The sequence below is a fragment of the Ambystoma mexicanum genome, chromosome 7p (genome assembly GCF_040938575.1).
Source record: "Ambystoma mexicanum isolate Mex_15411 chromosome 7p, UKY_AmexF1_1, whole genome shotgun sequence".
NCBI lineage: Eukaryota > Metazoa > Chordata > Amphibia > Caudata > Ambystomatidae > Ambystoma > Ambystoma mexicanum.
The window spans coordinates 602,777,059-602,794,682 of record NC_090939.1 but is presented as its reverse complement, the minus strand read 5'-3'; the positions used below and the strand labels follow the sequence as shown (position 1 = coordinate 602,794,682).

The following is a 17,624-nucleotide window of genomic DNA, read 5'->3' as shown; positions in this document are numbered from 1 at the left end:
GGTTCATGCATTCTGTCTGTTAATTTTCATGATTTTCACATAGTGCCTACACTATTCTGTAGTCTGAAATAATGCTGCCATCTGTCTTCTGACCTTTTAAATCTGTCCACATATCGTAGATTCCATGAGAAGAGTTCTTTGAGCAGTTGATGTCTCATGATAACGTTGTCAAACAGAATTTGGTAGGTTCAGGTTCTAGGGCAGAAGGTCCTAACTTGTAACTGCTGTTAGCCCACTGAACTTTTCACTGACCTTTAAAGAGGGTCCTGGTTGCGATGTCAGTTTTTAAGGCTCTTTCTTCACAATCCCACTAGTTAGGCACATTTTGAGTTGATTGTGTGACCAATTTTCCACCACGTCAGTTTGTTGCGAAGTGGGATTTGAAAATGTTTTTCAAATTTCTTATGGGGACTTGATTTCAGCCCATCCATTTCTGTTCTTTAAGACTAGTCACACTTTAGATGATTTTCTTGGTTGCCATTACTTCCGCTAGATAGGGGAGTGAACTGCAAGCATTCTGTTGAGCCTCTCTATTTGGTTTTCTCCAAAGAGAAGTTAACACTGTGAGTGAGACTCTTCTTAATCCATGTTCTGGACATTTTCCAGCCAGCTACGTGGGCTTTGCACATGTTTGCTAAGCATTACTGCTTGGATTCCCTTACAGGGCAGGACGCTCGCTTGAGCAGAGCTGTCCTCCAGAGTTTTCTAGTTTAGGTGGTGTCTTCCTGCTCTCCTCCCTCTTCCAGGTGTACGTGCAGCCATGGGAGTCTATCATAGATGAGGAATCTGTGGGAGGAAAGATTCCATAAAAGAACCAATTAATTAACTTCAGTAATGTTCTTTCTGATCGGTGTTCCTCACCTTCCCAACAAACGTCATTTGGTGAATAGCCAGTACACATTCTTTTGTTCTATGGTACCTCAGCAACAGAGTGCTTGTGGGGGGAAAGGTCACGGGGCATACCGCCTTGATATACAATGGCCTCGACATAATCTCTGGCTGACAGTATAGAGGCTTCGATCAGAGCCGCTCTGCACCCGCTGGTGGTGCAAAAGTTTCTGAAGCACAGCTGCACTGGAAAATAGATATAGATGAGAAAGCCGTGGGAGGAACATCCATCAGAAAGAACATTACTAAGAGGAATGTAATGTTCTTCCCCATACATCAGTGCAGGATCCATTGGTTGGCAGGCATGGTTGTTAGTAGGAAAGAGGCTAACTTAGTTAAATGAAACACAATCACACCTCCGAATACAAAATACTATACACAGTTTTTATTGATGGGTTCCGTTACTTAATAGAATCATTTTTTAATTAATAGGCCTTTTACTCTGTGCTTTCACCATCCCCAATTGGTGGTACATTTCATAAATTCATTGAAAGCGGCTGCAGAAAAAGATCACAATACCCATTTATTGTGTTCCTTGCCCTAATGGTTGCATAATCTACAGTCGTTACTCAGTCTGAAGCCTTTAATTTAAGGTTGTGGTTATTTAATCGTTGCATTTATAAATTGGCTTCTCCAACTGCACCTTACACCTTCACATGTTATTTTGCCCATGGACAGAGTATTTTGGTCCCGATTTTCTTTTAAAGTAGTGAGTGAAATAATGTATTGGGGAGTAAAACACGAATTCCCATTTCTAGTGGTTGTCTACTTTAAGAAGTAAAGCTTTATTTAAGTTCTAGATCTTTTTGTAATCCATACTTCCCATGGAAATTAACATGTTCACCTTACACGTATTCTACAGTTGAGGTAGTAATAATATGCAGCGATTTCCTGTGGCATTTCTATGCTGGTACCTCTGATCCGAGCTTAACCATGGAGCTGCTTGAGTGAAAATGTTTTCCATTTTTATTTATATATTGGAGTATTTTTAACTCACTTTATTTGGTCCCCTCAGTCTGTCTCCTAAACTCTCTGCTTGCTTCTAAGTTGTTTTACTTGCTTTTTGCTGTAAGGAGGACATTTTACTCACGTACCACTGCATCTGCAACATATTTTGGTTGTGCTGCCTTTGCTAGTCCATATGGCTAATAGGGGGCAGGGGTGCTGTTGAGAACCCCATGTTCCAGGGTATGTTTTCTCACCCTGTAAGTGTGTCGGGGGGAGTACGCTGGTGACAGCTGTGCTGTTGCTTTGGTTACATAGTAGCCCCCTTAGGATAGGTCTTCTTCCACCCCTTACAAGAGGGCTGTGAAAATATGTAGGTAACAGGAGTATTTATCTATTTGTAGGGAGTGAAAGTGTCCAGTAAACAGCTTAACTCTAGGGCGAGCACAAGAGGACTAGACACTAAACCGAAAACACAAGGCAGCTGCAAGAACCCTGCATTCATCATTTCCATTGTAGGAGAGGGACGCTGAAGCAGAAGGGTTCACTAAGAGAGTTACTTAAAATGTATGGAAAAATCTTTCTTTCGCGTTTGCGTCCAGCTTATATGTTGAGTGGTTGTTTTTGCCATCAGTAGATGATGTTCGCATTGGTTAGTGTACAGACTATAATGAGCTGACCTGTCTTTGCTCCGTTACTCGTCTGTCCTGATAAATATGTGCAGAAGACTCTTAACGTGGGGTTCCATTGGATAACGGTGGCCACATCTGCAAACATGCGCGCCGCGTCTTACTGTTGCATTGTCAACTGCAAAACCTATCCCGGAGAATCATCTCATTGTTAACATAGGCGTTGGTTCTGATCTGGGTGAGTGAAGCTGGCCAGTGATGGCCTCGCTACATGGGCTGTAGCATATGGTAACTTCTCATGTTAGTATATTTTCCATGCTCCCACCAGCCCACTTACACGGACAGTCTTAATTGTGATAAAGTAGAGTAAGGCTCACGTTTTCCTGTCTTAATACTGCTTGTAGATTGTGCATGAACACCTTATGATAGTTACAGGGTAATCACTGTTGTTCATGAGCTTGAGAACATAAAGTATGTCTAGAACACATTAACGAGCATGGTTTAAATAAATCGAATTCTACAGTATACAGTTTTTTGAAAACACAGTATGTAGTGAAGCAATACCCACAATACTAAAGGCATTAACACAACTTCTTTCTCTCAGTGCAGTCTTAGCTTCTGTCCACTCCAACTAAACCTCAGAAGTTGCGTGTTCCGCCATTGTTGCCGGTTCCTGATTATTGGCATGTAGTGTTGCGCACTCCAGGTTAGTCCAGGGGTTTTCGATGTTCATGTCTGGGTGATTGGAATCTACATTGCATTCCTCATTGTTCAGAACTGGCTGGTTGACCTTCTCGGTACCTTCTGGAGTCTTCTTCTTTTTGATCTGCTTCTCTCCCTTGTCCTGTTCTGAGCTGATGTCCCGGTCTTCGCGTTTCTGCCGCCTTTTTCGGCACCATATATGCAGGCAGCCATAGAGGAGAATGCAGGCGATGATTAGGAGCAGGATGCTGCTGGTGAGCCAGATGCCCAGTGGCAGGTCTTTCTTTTTGCTGTTGGCAGATGCCGGGTCTTGTGTCAGTGTGTTGAACACCTGGCACTGGTCACTGGAGGGGTTTGCTGACTGGCAGGTGACGCACAGTATATAGGTTGTGAGTGGAGTCAGATCCTCAATGACGAAGGAAGTCCGAGTTCCGGGGACCCTCTCCTCCTTCTGAAAGTCCTTCCTGGAGTGCGCGGAGAACATGCTGTTCCAGTTCGGGTGATACAGTAAGCTATAAAAGGTATCAGCGCAGCCATATATTAATGGCCAGATGACCATGGCTGTGCTGTCAGTCACGTTTTGGACAGTGATTGCCATAATAGTGCAGGTGGTGGTTTCCTCTGGCAGCAGAAGTGATGTCTCAACTTGCAAGAAAGTTCCTTCTGAATGTACTCTGAGGCGAGGGTGGCAACAACTGGGATAATTCCAAGTTTGGGTGCCTTCAGTTTCCGTGCCCTGAAATCAAGAGAAGGTTTTTTGGTAAGAGACACATATTTAAGTGTAATGTCTAGTCTACATGAAAGAAAGTGGTTATGCGATAATCTCCTAAGCAGTGTAGTTGTTAGGCATGTTATGCAGAAATCGCAAAGGTTTGCAGTTGGTGTCACCAGAGGATGAGCACATTAGTCTAGACTACACACAATAAAGGGACCTTTCTGGCCTGGCTTGCACAATGCCTTCACACATTGGTCGTTTGCCTTTTCAGAACTTTTCTGAAATCTTATCATTTCATGTTTTTGCTCTTAGGAAGCTTGAATTTATCCTGCATTTTGTGAACAGTTCTTAATGTTGGATGTATGCCCCTTCCAGTCTTTTCTCATTGCCCGTTATACAAACCCCACATTGCCATTGTGGTGTCCCTACCACTTGCACTGTCTCTCAAGCCTCCACTCATTGACACTGTAGATGTGCAAGCCCGTGCTGCACTTCTTATTCTCATAGTAGCTGAAGTATTTTCATAGCTTGCTTTTGGGACTGTCGGTCATTTGAATTTTGAGGTTGGGAAATTCAGACATGGATACTGTACTCCTTAAAAGGTTTTTGGCAAGATTAGTATTTAGGTAGAATTCGCTCTTTCCTAAGAACGTTTTCTTCCACTTTGGCAAGATTAGTATTTAGGTAGAATTCGCTCTTTCCAAAGAACGTTTTCTTCCACATTTCCCCACTTCTTTGTTACAGCAGACTAATTTTAGTTTTGAATATTGGGTGGTGCTTCTGCACCCCTGATAAAGCTGAACGTATTTGACATAGTACAGAGACAGAGATGGGATGTGAAGAGAAACAGTCTGCAGGGGTTTTTTGTTTAACCAAACTATTGACTACGCAGGGGCATTCTAATCCCTGTTGCAATTCCCATTCATTGCCTGACCCTTGCCGCCCAAAATGCATCTCCCTGCGAACTGAGTTGGCAAGGCGGCGGGCCCAGATGGACTGGGACCCGAGGTATTTAAAGCATTGGCAGTTTATTTAGTATAGCGCTCCAGACCCAGAGGTAAAAGGGCGCATCAGTACAATGTTGCAAGATGCATAATAAAGGCATACAATTATACATTATACCATTTATAGTTGGAAGAACACAATTACAGGCAAAAACACATGGGGTAGTATCGATCATAGGTGGATGAGAGGGTGAAAGCTAGGTTCTGTTAAGTAACCAGCTGATGACCTGTTTTCTAAATGACTGAAAGGAATCGATGGATTTGATGCTAAATGGTAGGTTATTCCAAAATTGGGAGGCAAGGACCGTGAAACTGGAACCTCCAGCTTTTTTAGGGAAAATCTGGCCACTGTGAGGCATAGAGTGTTGGAAGATCTAGTGGTTCTGGCAACAGATTTCAAGATAAATGTATTGGTGAGATAAGGCGGGGCTAGGTGGTTTAAAGCTTTGTATGTGAGACAAATGGTTTTTAGGTCAATTTTATGTTTGCTGGAGAGCCACTTACATAAGTTTCTGGTAGTGGAGATGTGGTTGTTTAGTGCTGCTCGTAGCACGTTATTTTGGAGTACCTGTAATTTATTAATGATGGATTGGTTTGCGCCTAGGTATAGGCTATTACTGTAGTCCAGTTTAAACTGTATGAGAGCCCTGGCCAACGTAAGGCAGCTGTCAGCAGACAAGAAAGGTTTGCAGGCCCTGATCAACTTGCTGGTGTAGGCAGTGGCTGAGGCAGTCATGTTGAGTTGCTTAGAGAGGTTAGTTTTGGCATCAAGATAAAAGCCGAGGGTTTTTACACTTTTGACGATGGAAATAGTATTGCCATCAATAATGATGCTGTTGTAGTTGGGGCCGAGTTTCAATAGGTTATTGGGAGAGCCGACAAGGAGAAGTTCCGTTTTCTCATCATTTAAACAGAGGCCATGTGTGGCCATCCATGCTTAAATGATGGTAAAGATGTCATTAATCCGGGTGACATCCATATTGTAGTTACCCGATAGGGTAAGGAGTATCTGGGTGTCATCAGCATAGTTAGTGTAGGTAACACCCAGATGGTCCAGTTTGTCAAAGAGTGGCTTTGTAAATATATTGTACAAAGTAGGCGAGAAACATGAGCCTTGTGGGACCCCACATGTGATAGGGATGGGGTCAATCTTGTGGTTGCCAGTCCTGCATCGGGTCTTTAACTCCATCGCCAGTAGTTCCACCTTCCCAGAATCGTGGAATAAAAGCTTGATTGTCCCACTATTTAAAAATGGTAATGTCCAGGACCCACATTTTTACTCGCCTATTGCTCTCCTAGCCATCTCAAGTAAGGTTTTTGCAGGTTGTTTGGCTGAGCGCTTGGAGACATGGGCATTAGATAACTGCACTTCCGTACACACAAGCAGGATTTCGTATGGGCTTCTCCACGATTGATCAATATTTTATATTGAACACCAATTTGGAGAAGTACAGTGGAAGGAGAAAAATCTACTTTTATGTGGCCTTCCTAGACCTTACGAAGGCCTTTTATTCTGTGAACCGTAAATTATAGGTAAAACTCTGGAAAATTGTGGTCCCTTTTGGACTTGTGCCACTAATAAACCTCCTCTACGAGAATACTTAAGGCAGGGTGAGATGTTCAGCAAATCATAAATATTCAGAAAGCTTTGGTACATAAGCAAGGGTAAAGCAGGGCTGACCACTAGTCCCATTACTGTTATTGTTGTTCCTCTGGGACTTTGACCACCATAAGGAGTCTCAAGGTCTGAGCCTTCCACTTCTAAATGGCATAAAATTGAGCGCCTTATCATATGTGGACGATAAAGTGCTTATGGATCTAACGCAAAGAGGGCTTAAGAGGAGTTTAGAGTACACTATTACATATTTTAAGAAGCATGGCCTAAGATTGAATACTTTAAAAACCAAGGTTCTGGTCTTTTGTGAAACGAAATTCTCATTCACCTGGGCCCTGGACAACCAACCAATAGAGCTGGTGTAGGAATATAAATGGTAGTCAAACAAGTCATAGCAGGCTTGAGAGGACTTTTACGTTTCTATTACTTTGGGGGCAAATGTCTGAATACGTGCCTCCAGGTCCTTAGGTCTAAGGTAAACACTAGAGCCCCAGGGGACACATTAAAGGAATGGTGCGCTCAAAAATATTATAGCCTTAAAAGATGGCCAATAATCCAAAACATACATTATTCATATTTTTAATGAAAGGTCCTATGTAAACTTTTGAGCAAACGAGGCTCAAAGCGTTTACATGGGAGCATCCATTTTGCCATTTCAGGCAGCATTCTCAAATCTGCCCTGCCAACACTAAACAAGCAGCAAAAACCCCCTACTGGGAGCTTTTGCTTACTGCAGCCAGAGCAGAGCTCGACATGAGCTGAGGAGGCTGCCTTCACTTGCTCCCCAAGCCCAGGGAAGCACAGAAAACGTAAAATGAAGGCAAAAAGCAAAGGCGCAGCAATTACAAATACAACGTTGTTGTATTTTTGATTGCTGTGGTTGGAAAACCACGCCAATCACAAATACAACAACGTTGTATTTCTGACTGCAGCGGCTTTTGCGTGGAGTCTCCTGGGCTCCCCTGGGGGAGCCCAGGAGACTCAAAGTGAAAGCCGCTACAGGCAGAAACTGCAGCATTTGGAAACACAACCGCGTTGTGTTTCTGTCTGCAGGGGCTTTCACTTTGAGTCACCTGGGCTCCCCCAGGGGAGCCCAGGAGACGCAAAGTGAAAGCCCCTGCAGGCAGAAATACAACGCAGTTGTATTTAAAAACGCTGTGGTTTTCTTTCTAAGTTTCTCCTCGGGCTCGGAGGAGAAAACCGCAGCATTTTTAAATATAGCAAAGTTGTATTTATGTTTGCGGTAGCGTTCAGCTTGGAGCCCAGGGGACTCCAAGCTGAAGCAACCGCAAACATAAATACAACATTTTAAAAGCTGCGGTTTTCTTTCTAAGTTTTCCGGGCTCCTCCAGCGCAGAAAACTTAGAAAGAAAACTGCAGCTTTTATATTTCAAATGTTTATTTAAAAAAAGAAATAAGCACTTACCTAGATGCAGCTTTCCTGCCTGCATTCTCAGTGGTAGCTTTTGTTTATTACAGCTAGCTGGCTTTTGCTTCATTCGTGCCGCATGGGCAGCACAGGAGGCTCATTCATTTCACAAAATGGATGCCTCCTAGTGCTTCAAATTTTTGAGTTTGAGCTTCATTTTCTCAAGACTTTACATAGGGACTTTGTTTAAAAATTATTTTTTATATAGATTTTTGATTATGGGCCATCTTTTTATCCAATAACATTTTTGAGCACACTATTCCTTTAAAACACGAGCTGGGGATTGTTGACATATCCTTGCAAGCCCAGCAGAGTTTTTTTAGAATTGTATGTGAATGTTCAACTGGGTACCTCTGTGAACCCAAATATCGGGATTGCCTTGAGAGAGACCGCGCAAAACACTGGTAAGGACCCAAGGTGCTGGTATAATAGTGGAGTTGATCTTCTGAAAAGATGGGGGTTGAAAGAAGCAACTGCAATGAGAGACTTAGCACAGAGACAGCGCAGTACTCTTTTAAAAGCAAGATCTGTAGAGCTCGAGCTAGATGCCCTTCTCTTGGGAAGTGTGAACCTATCCTCTTTAAAATTGTATAACCCCAGGCCAATGCAAGCGAATTATGCACAGACTATCACCAAAATAAAGACTGCTGAATGCTGATCGAACATCTTACAGGCCAAGCTAAATGTGTTGCCACTCCGAACAAGGGCACCATGGTATTAGGGAGAATTCTCATAAATGTGCAGGTTCCCTTCACCATAGAGACCACCAGCAACTTTGCTGGATTTTGAGGACTTTATTTTTTTACTTGGAGAGTGTGTGAGCCTTTTTTCCCACTCTCATGTATTTTGATGTGTTTTATACTGTTGTGTTCTTAGATTATGGAATTTTAGACAACTCCATAGGCATCATCTTTTCATGTGTGTTACACAGCACCCTCAGTGCAGTAACATAGGGAAAGCCTTTTTAGGCTGTCCCAAGGTTTAAATACCTTCTCTGGGATAAACTACTGTTTCCCAGAGAATGTAAAGATAAATTGACTTTACTTCCTTTAAATGCCTAGACCCAGCACACACCATCTTACAATAGAGTGCTGGAGGGGTTACTTAGTATTCCCTGTGTCTAGAAACTCATGTAGCAGTCAAATGCTACCCTTTCCTATCGAAATGGCTGGTTGGCAGTGGTTTTACAATGAACTACCATGATTTTTCCCAACCGCGAACACCAGTAGCTAAAAATCGCGGGAGCCATGTTTTTCAAGATGGCGCCTGAGCCCCCTTTGTTTAAACAGGTCCCGGTCTTCTTTTTTCGCCATTTTGTTTTGGAAAGGTCCTTCTAGAGTTTAGCTCTGCGCGTCAAACTAGGTTTGGTCCCTTTTGTTTCGATTCCTTTGGCGGGCTTCAGGACTGAAGACCGCCTCTGGCGCCTGAGTGTCTGGCGTGGGCAGGAAGTGAGGGAGGTGCCCGAAACTCCCTGTGCTTAGTCTCCTAGGAGACCCAAATGAACTCTGGCGTGATTGGCTGGCTGACAGTCCGGCAAGGACAGCCACCCTGCTGGGTGAGTGGCAGATAGGCTGGAATGAATGGGAGAAAACTGTTTAAAAAGGTGAGTCTCTTGGACTGAAAGGCAGAGTCTGTAAGGAAAGAACCGAAGACGAGCTGGGAGAGGACGGCTGCTGCAACTACTGGACCGTTGGTTTGCACAGTGGAGCCCTGCTGCTGATCCGAATCGCCAAGTTCCCTCAACGGAGAAGCCCCTTCTTGACGACTTCTTCCTTTTGAGTTGGTGGGGCAAATCAACTCGTAAGCCACCTGGATACCATTCTCGGAGCTGGTTAGGATTAACCAGGGAGAATTGACACCAGTTTGTGTGCTTGAAGAACAGCAACCGGAATCAAAGATTTGCCAATTAGCGAGCTTTGTGATCAGTCCCCGTGCAGTGGTCCGCTGAGGTCCTCCCTCTTGTCCCCCCAGCTGAAGCTCAGGAACAGCGAAATCTGCAGGAACTGCCAGGAACATAAGTCTTCAGCTGCATCTTTTTCTTCAATATAAGGCACTTTGAAAACCCGACCTAGAGAATTTACCTTTCACTGCGAAAGTTTGTGGAACTTTGGAAACTTGCAAGCCTAGTCAGCTTGTGACCCGACATACAAACCTTTCTTCCGTGAACTACTTCTAAGAACCGTGTCAAAGACTTTTCTGTTTTAAATACCAGAACCGTTTTTACTTATACAAGAAACTAGCCCATTGACTTTGGCCTACCTATTGCATTGAATCGACTCCTCTGGTGAACTCAAACTATTTGCACTGTTTTAAAGTAACTGTAATATTCGTTTCTATCAACTTATGCCTTTTTGCTCCTACTTCAATGCTATTTTGCTCCGACTTCAAGGGAGCTCAACTGATTAGTAATCAGTATTGTAGTATACGTTTTTGTGTGATATTGGTTGCCTCATTTAGTGAATGCTTTTTAAATGATTGTGTAATAAATTAATAATTGTTTTACCAAGAAACCTTGAGTGTAAGTGTCTATCTAAATACTTGCTATTGTAGACCTTTGTGTAACACCCTTACAAGCTCACATTCACTCTTGAGATAAGCCTGGCTGCTCAGCTCGCTACCAAAAACTGTGTGGTACAGACTAATGCCAAAGGTTAGTTTTGCTTACACCTGTAGTCCTAGTTGTGTGCAGTGGTCCCAGAGGGTACTGCATACAAACTTTGCCTAACACATGGCTTGGCCTGGATGCCGTATGCCCATGCGGCCTGGGGCGTGGCGAAGACCCAGTGCACTTGTTGCTGGATTGTAGTTTCTCAAACGATTTGAGGAAGCAGTGGATAAGGACATCTAATCAAACACAACAAACGAACACGGCGAGGTAGTATGGTTTTTGTTATGCACTGTGACGATGCGAAGTTCTAATAAGACATAGCATTTCTTTAGGGGAGCACTGGATGAGGGCAACAGATTTATGATTCAGGCATGAGGAAATTGTGTTAATGTTTCTCTCTGTTTCTAAAAGCTTTTAGGATGTAACTATTCCTTTTTTTATTGTTGTAATTGAATATGTTAATGTTTTAATGGATTTTGTATCTGAATAAAAATTACTGCTCGAGTTGGCTCAATCTCACAGAAGCATCAAAATGGGATTTTATGGCGCAACTTTTAATTTTAAGCAGACTTCCTAAAGCTAAAGCTTTCATTAAAACTAAACTTTAGGTCCGCTCCAGATGCAGCAAAAAAATGTCTTAACCAATTGTGCCTTGAGCCACTTGATTTTTAAGCAGTATGTTGGTCCTCACATATGTTCCTTGAATTTCTGAAAAAAACATTTACAAAGAAATCGTTTTGGCTCATTTGTGGACATCAGATAAGTGTTTGCCAGACACTTCCATTGTAAGCCCAAAGTGCTCACGCCATTTCTCGGCTGTTTCCATGTACCCTATGGCCAGATAGTACCACTATGGCAGTGCCCTGCAAATACCACAGAAGTCCCAAAAATGTTGGCTTTCTCAAACCTTGTTTTCATTTTGTTTTCCTGGTGTAGATTGGCCGTGCTACTTTTAAAACGGGACACAGCAAAGCTCATTAAAAAAAGCCACAGAAGAAAAGGGAAAGGATGGGTAGGGAAAGTAGAAAAGGGGTAGTGTGGAGAAAAAGCCTAAGAAAAGAAGAAAGAGCAAAAGGCGCACCGACCGGGCGGACGCACTGAAGCTGCTGATTTGCTGGCCAATAGTGGTTCAAGTGTAGGCAGCCTTGGTGGTTCTTGGGGTGATATGTTGGGGAGAAGGAGCTATGTTCCACATAATCACGTGCTCCTTTGCCATTTAAGGGGCGACTTAATGATGTATTTACTTGTGATAGTCCATGTGGGTTTTATGTGAGTGAAAACCTGAGAAAGATATTTTAAAAAGGTGCAGCAAGAAAACCGCTAAGGAAAAGACCTGTAACTAGTTAAGCTACCATTGTAGAGCAATAGATGCAATACGCAGCTACTCAAATACCATGTGTGCCATCTTGTACTTCTCTCAAATGTTACTCCCTCCCAAAGGCTCCTTTGGCAGAATTGTCTCAGCGCTACAAGTAGGAAAGAGAATAGTTTCTTCTAATTTGTTGACGGAATGTGTGGTGGCTTTAAAAAAATATTTCTTTTCTTTTTTTCATTTGGGCTCTCAACCATCAAGCCTGTTACCGTTAAAAAAGATGTTTACGCCTTTTATTACCCATACTCCTATTTGACAGAACAAGTGGGCGACCCTACGAGGCATCCTTTCAAATGAACCCACTTTCGCAAGCACATACACTAACAGTTGTGCACACAAGACCCCCACAGAGCAGGTAGAGAATTGTCACTTATTGTGTGTTAAATCCCTGAGTCCAACGACGAGTCAGCATTTAAGGCTGCTTCCTGTGCTTTATCAAGGCCATGACTACACTGGTGAGTGTCTACACGTCATCTCAGCTGTGGGGTGCTGCAGGGTTTCTCTTTGTCTCTGATTCTATTTAATATTTACATCTGGGCACTTGTGTGTCTCATCCGCTCATTCGGCAGTAGGTGCTACTCCTATGCTGACGACACCCAGATCCTGATTCTGTCTGCATCTCTATCTATGGACAGCCAAGTAGCAGCTGTCTGCCAAACCGGCCATTTTCAGCTCAAAATACTAAAAGTGCTTCCTATGATTTCTGCCCATCTATGTCCACCGGTGGTGGCAGCCTTAGTGCCATCCTGGCTGGACTATTGCAACTCTTTTTACCTGGCACAGCTGAAGGGATTGATTTGGCGACTGCAGTGCTTACAAAACCTAGCAGGTGGCAACGGGCATGCCTTATGGGGCCCATATTTCACCGGTGTTCCAGGCTCTGCACTGGCTCCCGGTGACTCAACGCATCAGGATCAAAGGGCTACGTATCTTCCATCAGGCGTTGCACGACCAGGGTGCTGAATTTCTCTGAGCAAAGTGCATCCGCTACTGCCCCAAACGCCGTCTGCGGTCGGCCTCAGCTGTGTGTGCCTCCTGTCTGTCGGATTGGGGGTCGAGCATTTTGCAGAGTGGCAGCCCTGCTATGGAATGAGCTGCCGCTAGCCATGAAAAGACTATCAAACCAGTTGGCCTTTAGAAAAGCCGTAAAAACTTATCTGTTCTAGGCGGAATAGTTTCCTGGCTGTGATTAGACCTTGCCTTCCATGGCCAAGATACCTTAGGGTGACCGTGCGCTTTAGGAATTCATATAACATAATGTTCATAGTGTTGTATCGTGTGTCTCGACTATGAGCATCCCTTTTATTCTCTTCCATCGATTCTCATTTTCTGTAGTTTTGATCAGCGGTGACTCTAAGTGTTTGCCTTGTTTACGTGTAACCGGATAGTTGAAATCGGCTTGCTATGGTGTTTATAGCACAGCTTCAAAGATAAAGGGGCATTATCGCCTAAACGAGGCAAGTTCTTTCCATGGCCCTTTATAAATTCCAAGGAATCGGAAGTGTGGGAGCTGCGAGAGAACAAAGTTGGCCGCATCTTGAGGTGCGTATGCCAGTTGCTTCCAATTCACCCTTTTCATCCTTCTGTGAAACCGTAATTCTGTATTCAAACTCTCCTATTTCCTCTTCAGCGCAGTCCCTCGCTATTTTCAGGCTGCATCTGCACTACTCTCTTCGTTACTCTATCCAGATTTGTGCATCAGCAACACAACACTGGACTGTTTGCCCCCTCTTAAATTATTACTTTTGAATACATTGTCTATCTGAACTCTGTCATGTTCACTGAGCCCCAGTTTGGCAGATGATTGTCCCCTCCCCCCAAACCTCCATCAATGAAAGAGAAACACTGCAAGTTCTGTTAAAAGGCGAGTAAAGCACTTTTAAGCAAATTGAGGGATTAAGAAAAACATTCTCATACTTCATTTATATTAAACTTCTGACCATTGCGCACACATGTTGAGGTTCGAAAGGTCAAGATACCAATGCTCCAGGATGCGACCTCTTAATTGGAGGGGAAGGCAAGCTCACGACAAGGCCTACTGATACATCTCAACCACGAGAAGCTGCCTCTTTCCCTCCGACGCCCCCGAGAATTATGGTACTGTTAGGGAAATGTTCACTTATTGCAACTTTCCCTCCACTGACTTAAGCTATTTTATGGGGTGAGTGAGGTGCTTAGCCTTGCTCATTTGGTTTGAGGTGCCCTGGGCAGTCTTTGCAGGGAGGGGTTCTCACTTTTCTGTTTACCTTTGTTTTAAGGTACCTCAGCCCACCTTAAGTGAAGTGCTGAAGGAGCACTTTGTCCCTTTTTCTTTTAGTTAACTTTTATCCTTTAGAATGTGCACAGAACCGGCCTGGGACTATTTTTACTTTCTGTTATGTTGCCCTACAGTGCACCAGTAATTTTACAGGGATACTGCCTTTTTGAGCATTATATTCTCAAAGTGGCTGCTCCTAATGGTAGAAAACCTGTTTGTGATGCCTTTCTTTTTGTCAGCCTTTCACCCTTTCATACTGTATAGGTTTGTTCATGCATTTTCATAGACTCTGCCCAAAAACACCACCAGTCAGTGCTTTGTGTGTCTGAACAGGCTGGAACTGATCTTGAGGCTGTCTGGTCCCGACGCCTATTCTAGCCATGGGATGTCTGTTACTGGACATATGTGGAGGGGTAGATGTTATGGAGAATTCTAATTTCTGTGCTAATTCCCTTCGACCTTGGAGACCCCCAGCTCTTTTGCTGGACTTTAGGATTTTTCATTCTCATCCTAAAAAGAGTGAGCCCTTTTTCTCAATCTCTCGTGTATTTTGTTCTGATTTGAACCCTGTGTTTCTTTTTGGTTTTGGAGTCTGACGAACTGCATAGGCGTCATCTTTTTACATTGTGACACACAGCACCCTCAGTGCAGCGTCACAGAGAAATCCTTAGGATTCCTGCTAAGGTTTAAATACCTTCTCTTGGATAAACTACTGTTTCCGAGAGTAGTGAAGTGAAATTGACTTACATTTTTTTCTCTTTGTACACCCAGTACACACTATCTTAAAATAGTGCTGGAGGGGTTACTTAGTATCCCCTTTGTCTACCTTCTCATGTAACATTTTTATGTTACCCTTTCTACAATTAATGGCTGGTGGCAGTGGTTTACTTTTTACTACTATTGTGCGTTTTTACCGCAGGTTGCCCTGGCAGCTGCAGTAATTGCGCCCATGGGTGCCCATTTTGTCAAAATGGCCCCGGTCTTCTTTTTTTGCCATTTCTTGTTGGAAAAGGTTTGGTCCCTTTGTTTGCCTTGTCTTTGGCGGGGATCAATGCTGAAGCCCACGTCTGGCTCCAGAGTGTCTGGCAGGGCAGGAAGCGAGGTAGGTTCTCGAAACACCCTGTGCTTAGTCTCTTTGGTTACAGGAATGCACCCAAAGGTGATTGGCCAGCGGGCTGTCCTCGGAGGACAGCCACCCTGCTGTGTGGGTGACAGCTAGGCTGCGAATTAATGGGAGAAACGTGCATAAAAGGCAAGGTCTTTTGCAATGAAGGCAGAGTTGACCACTGGACGAAGGACCCTAAGAAGAAACTGGAAGAGAAGCTTGCTGTAGCCTCCTGGACCGTTAGTTTGCCCGGTGAAGCCCTGCTGCATTAAGTTCCAAATGTATAATCGACTACAGAAGCCCGGAACGGACGACTTCTCCCCTTGGGTTGGTGGGACCAATCGGCCCCAAAACAAACTCAACTAGGACCCCTCTCCCTGCTGGCTGTACTTCATTTCTGCTGCAGGAACCGAGTGCCAGGGCACACAAACACCAGATTCAAGTGCATTGCCTTTAAGGCAGACCTGAGCTCCAGGAAGATCCTCTGGACTCCCTCGAAGCAGGACTAACCACGCCTGAGCCACCTCAACAGAGTGCTGGACCCCAGAAGCAAGGAAAGTCCACAAGGTGTCCAAGAACCGCTGTGGTGCTATTTGCGAGTAGCTGAAACCGTGAAGTGCCGCTGATCTGAATTGTGCTCATTGCTGCTGCCGACCTTTGAATTGTAGTGCAGGAGTCCCCAGACGTCCTGCCTCTTCTCCCCACGACTGAGACCCAGGAACAATAGGATCTGCAGGACTATAACAGGAACAGAAGCCAGCTGGAACCTTTTCGTCAGACTCAAGATACTGTGAACTAATGGGTACTTACCTCTTGATGTGTGTAGCTTGCTTGCTCTCGCTGGAAACTTGCATTGGCTGCCCTTTGCAGAGTTGCTTGCAGCCTTGCCCATCACAAGCCTTCCAGCTTGTGGCCCCACAGTGAGTCTTTTTACAAAACTCTCTTTAACTTTGTGTAAGACTTTTGTGCTAATCTTCAAGAAGTGCCGCAGCTCCCCTAGACTTTGCTCAAATGACATTGGCTGTCCTGGCTCCCTTACCCTCTGACTTTGTTTAACTGTCCCTCCAAAAAGTCATACATACCATAATTGTATAGCTGGGAAAGGTTAATCTATATTACATTGGGGGACTCTAAAAGTATTTACCTGTTTGAGAAACTTGTTAACCACTGTTTCCTTCCCTAACCTTTTTCCTTTTTGCCAGAACTTCAGTATTACAATTTAAGTGTGAAGAGTGATATATTATTGTCTACAGTGTCATAGTCAGCTCAGGGTGTAGGAAGTATCTGTGTGCCATCCCAAAAGGGTATCTACTTACTTTATTTAACAGAAGGAGAGTATTGTTGAAGTATATTTTAAGTGTTGCATACTGCTCCCTTCTAAAGAAAGCTTATTTTAAAACGGACTCTTAAATTAATAAATAATTATTTTATCAAGAATCCTTGAGTATAAGTGTTATTTGAATACGTGTCACTGTGAAACTCTATGTTGCAACCCTACAGCTCACATTGACCCCTCTTGAGATAAGCCTGTCTGCTTAGTCACTCTACCAACTTGTGTAGTCCAGACCTTTACCAAAGGTTGGGTTACCTATTGCCAAGAGGATAAGGCTGATGTCTCCCACATGGTTACTACATACAATCTTGCCTAACAGTAGAGGGGGGTTTGGCGTCAATGGTTGGCAAGCCCCTGCCTATTTCAATGGTACAGATCCGTAACGCTGGGGTGGATCCCAGCCTGGATTTTTGATGTTAGGAGAGAAGAACACCGGAGGATGGCAGCTGCTAACCAGCACTACCGAAGGCATCCGCTGTGTAACATCTGGACCGTCTTCCTGGCACAAGAGGACCTCACCAGGCACCTTCCTCCCTTAGACTAGTGGCCTTAAGTAGTCTGTAGTGATGCACAACCATCCCGCTTTCTCTGGACCTCGGAAGCATCACTTGAACTCGCTGAGACATGGATCGTTCTCAGAAGCTAGAGAGCTTTGCATGGAGGCTTAACAAACTGCAGCTCCATCCATTGTTGCACTCTAACCTGGGCACCTGCTGCTCCCACCATGAAGAGGGACCCACCTGGAGCCTGCCTAACCCTGTGAGGGTCCCCGAAGCAACTCACTATTCCTGCAGTGTCTTGAGGGGGTTCTCCGTTATGAGTGTCGAAGCAGTCGTCCTTCACCATTGTCAGTCCTGTCCAGCTTGTGGGGTCATCGGAACAGTTTATCTTGAGAGCTGCCAGAACTGCTAAATGGACCAAAACCTGACACTGGGAAAACGACCACTGCACCTGCAGCCACTGTACTCCCTGCAGCGTGGCAAAAGACGTAAGCATCCCCACTGGCACTACAGAACTGCTGC

General features: G+C 44.2%; 2 protein-coding genes across 2 annotated transcripts in view; one reads left to right on the top strand and one right to left on the bottom strand.

The window, feature by feature from the left end:
- CYFIP1 (cytoplasmic FMR1 interacting protein 1) overlaps positions 1-17,624 on the top strand; it is a 1,181,635-nt gene that overhangs the window by 838,344 nt on the left and 325,667 nt on the right.
- The window catches only part of LOC138526184 (uncharacterized), a 28,118-nt gene continuing 11,745 nt past the window's right edge, over positions 1,252-17,624 (bottom strand). Inside the window, exon 2 of the mRNA XM_069636611.1 lies at positions 1,252-3,900. Within this exon, the coding sequence (XP_069492712.1) occupies positions 3,094-3,900 (807 nt within the window). The 3' untranslated portion in view covers positions 1,252-3,093. The remainder of the gene's footprint in view (positions 3,901-17,624) is intronic.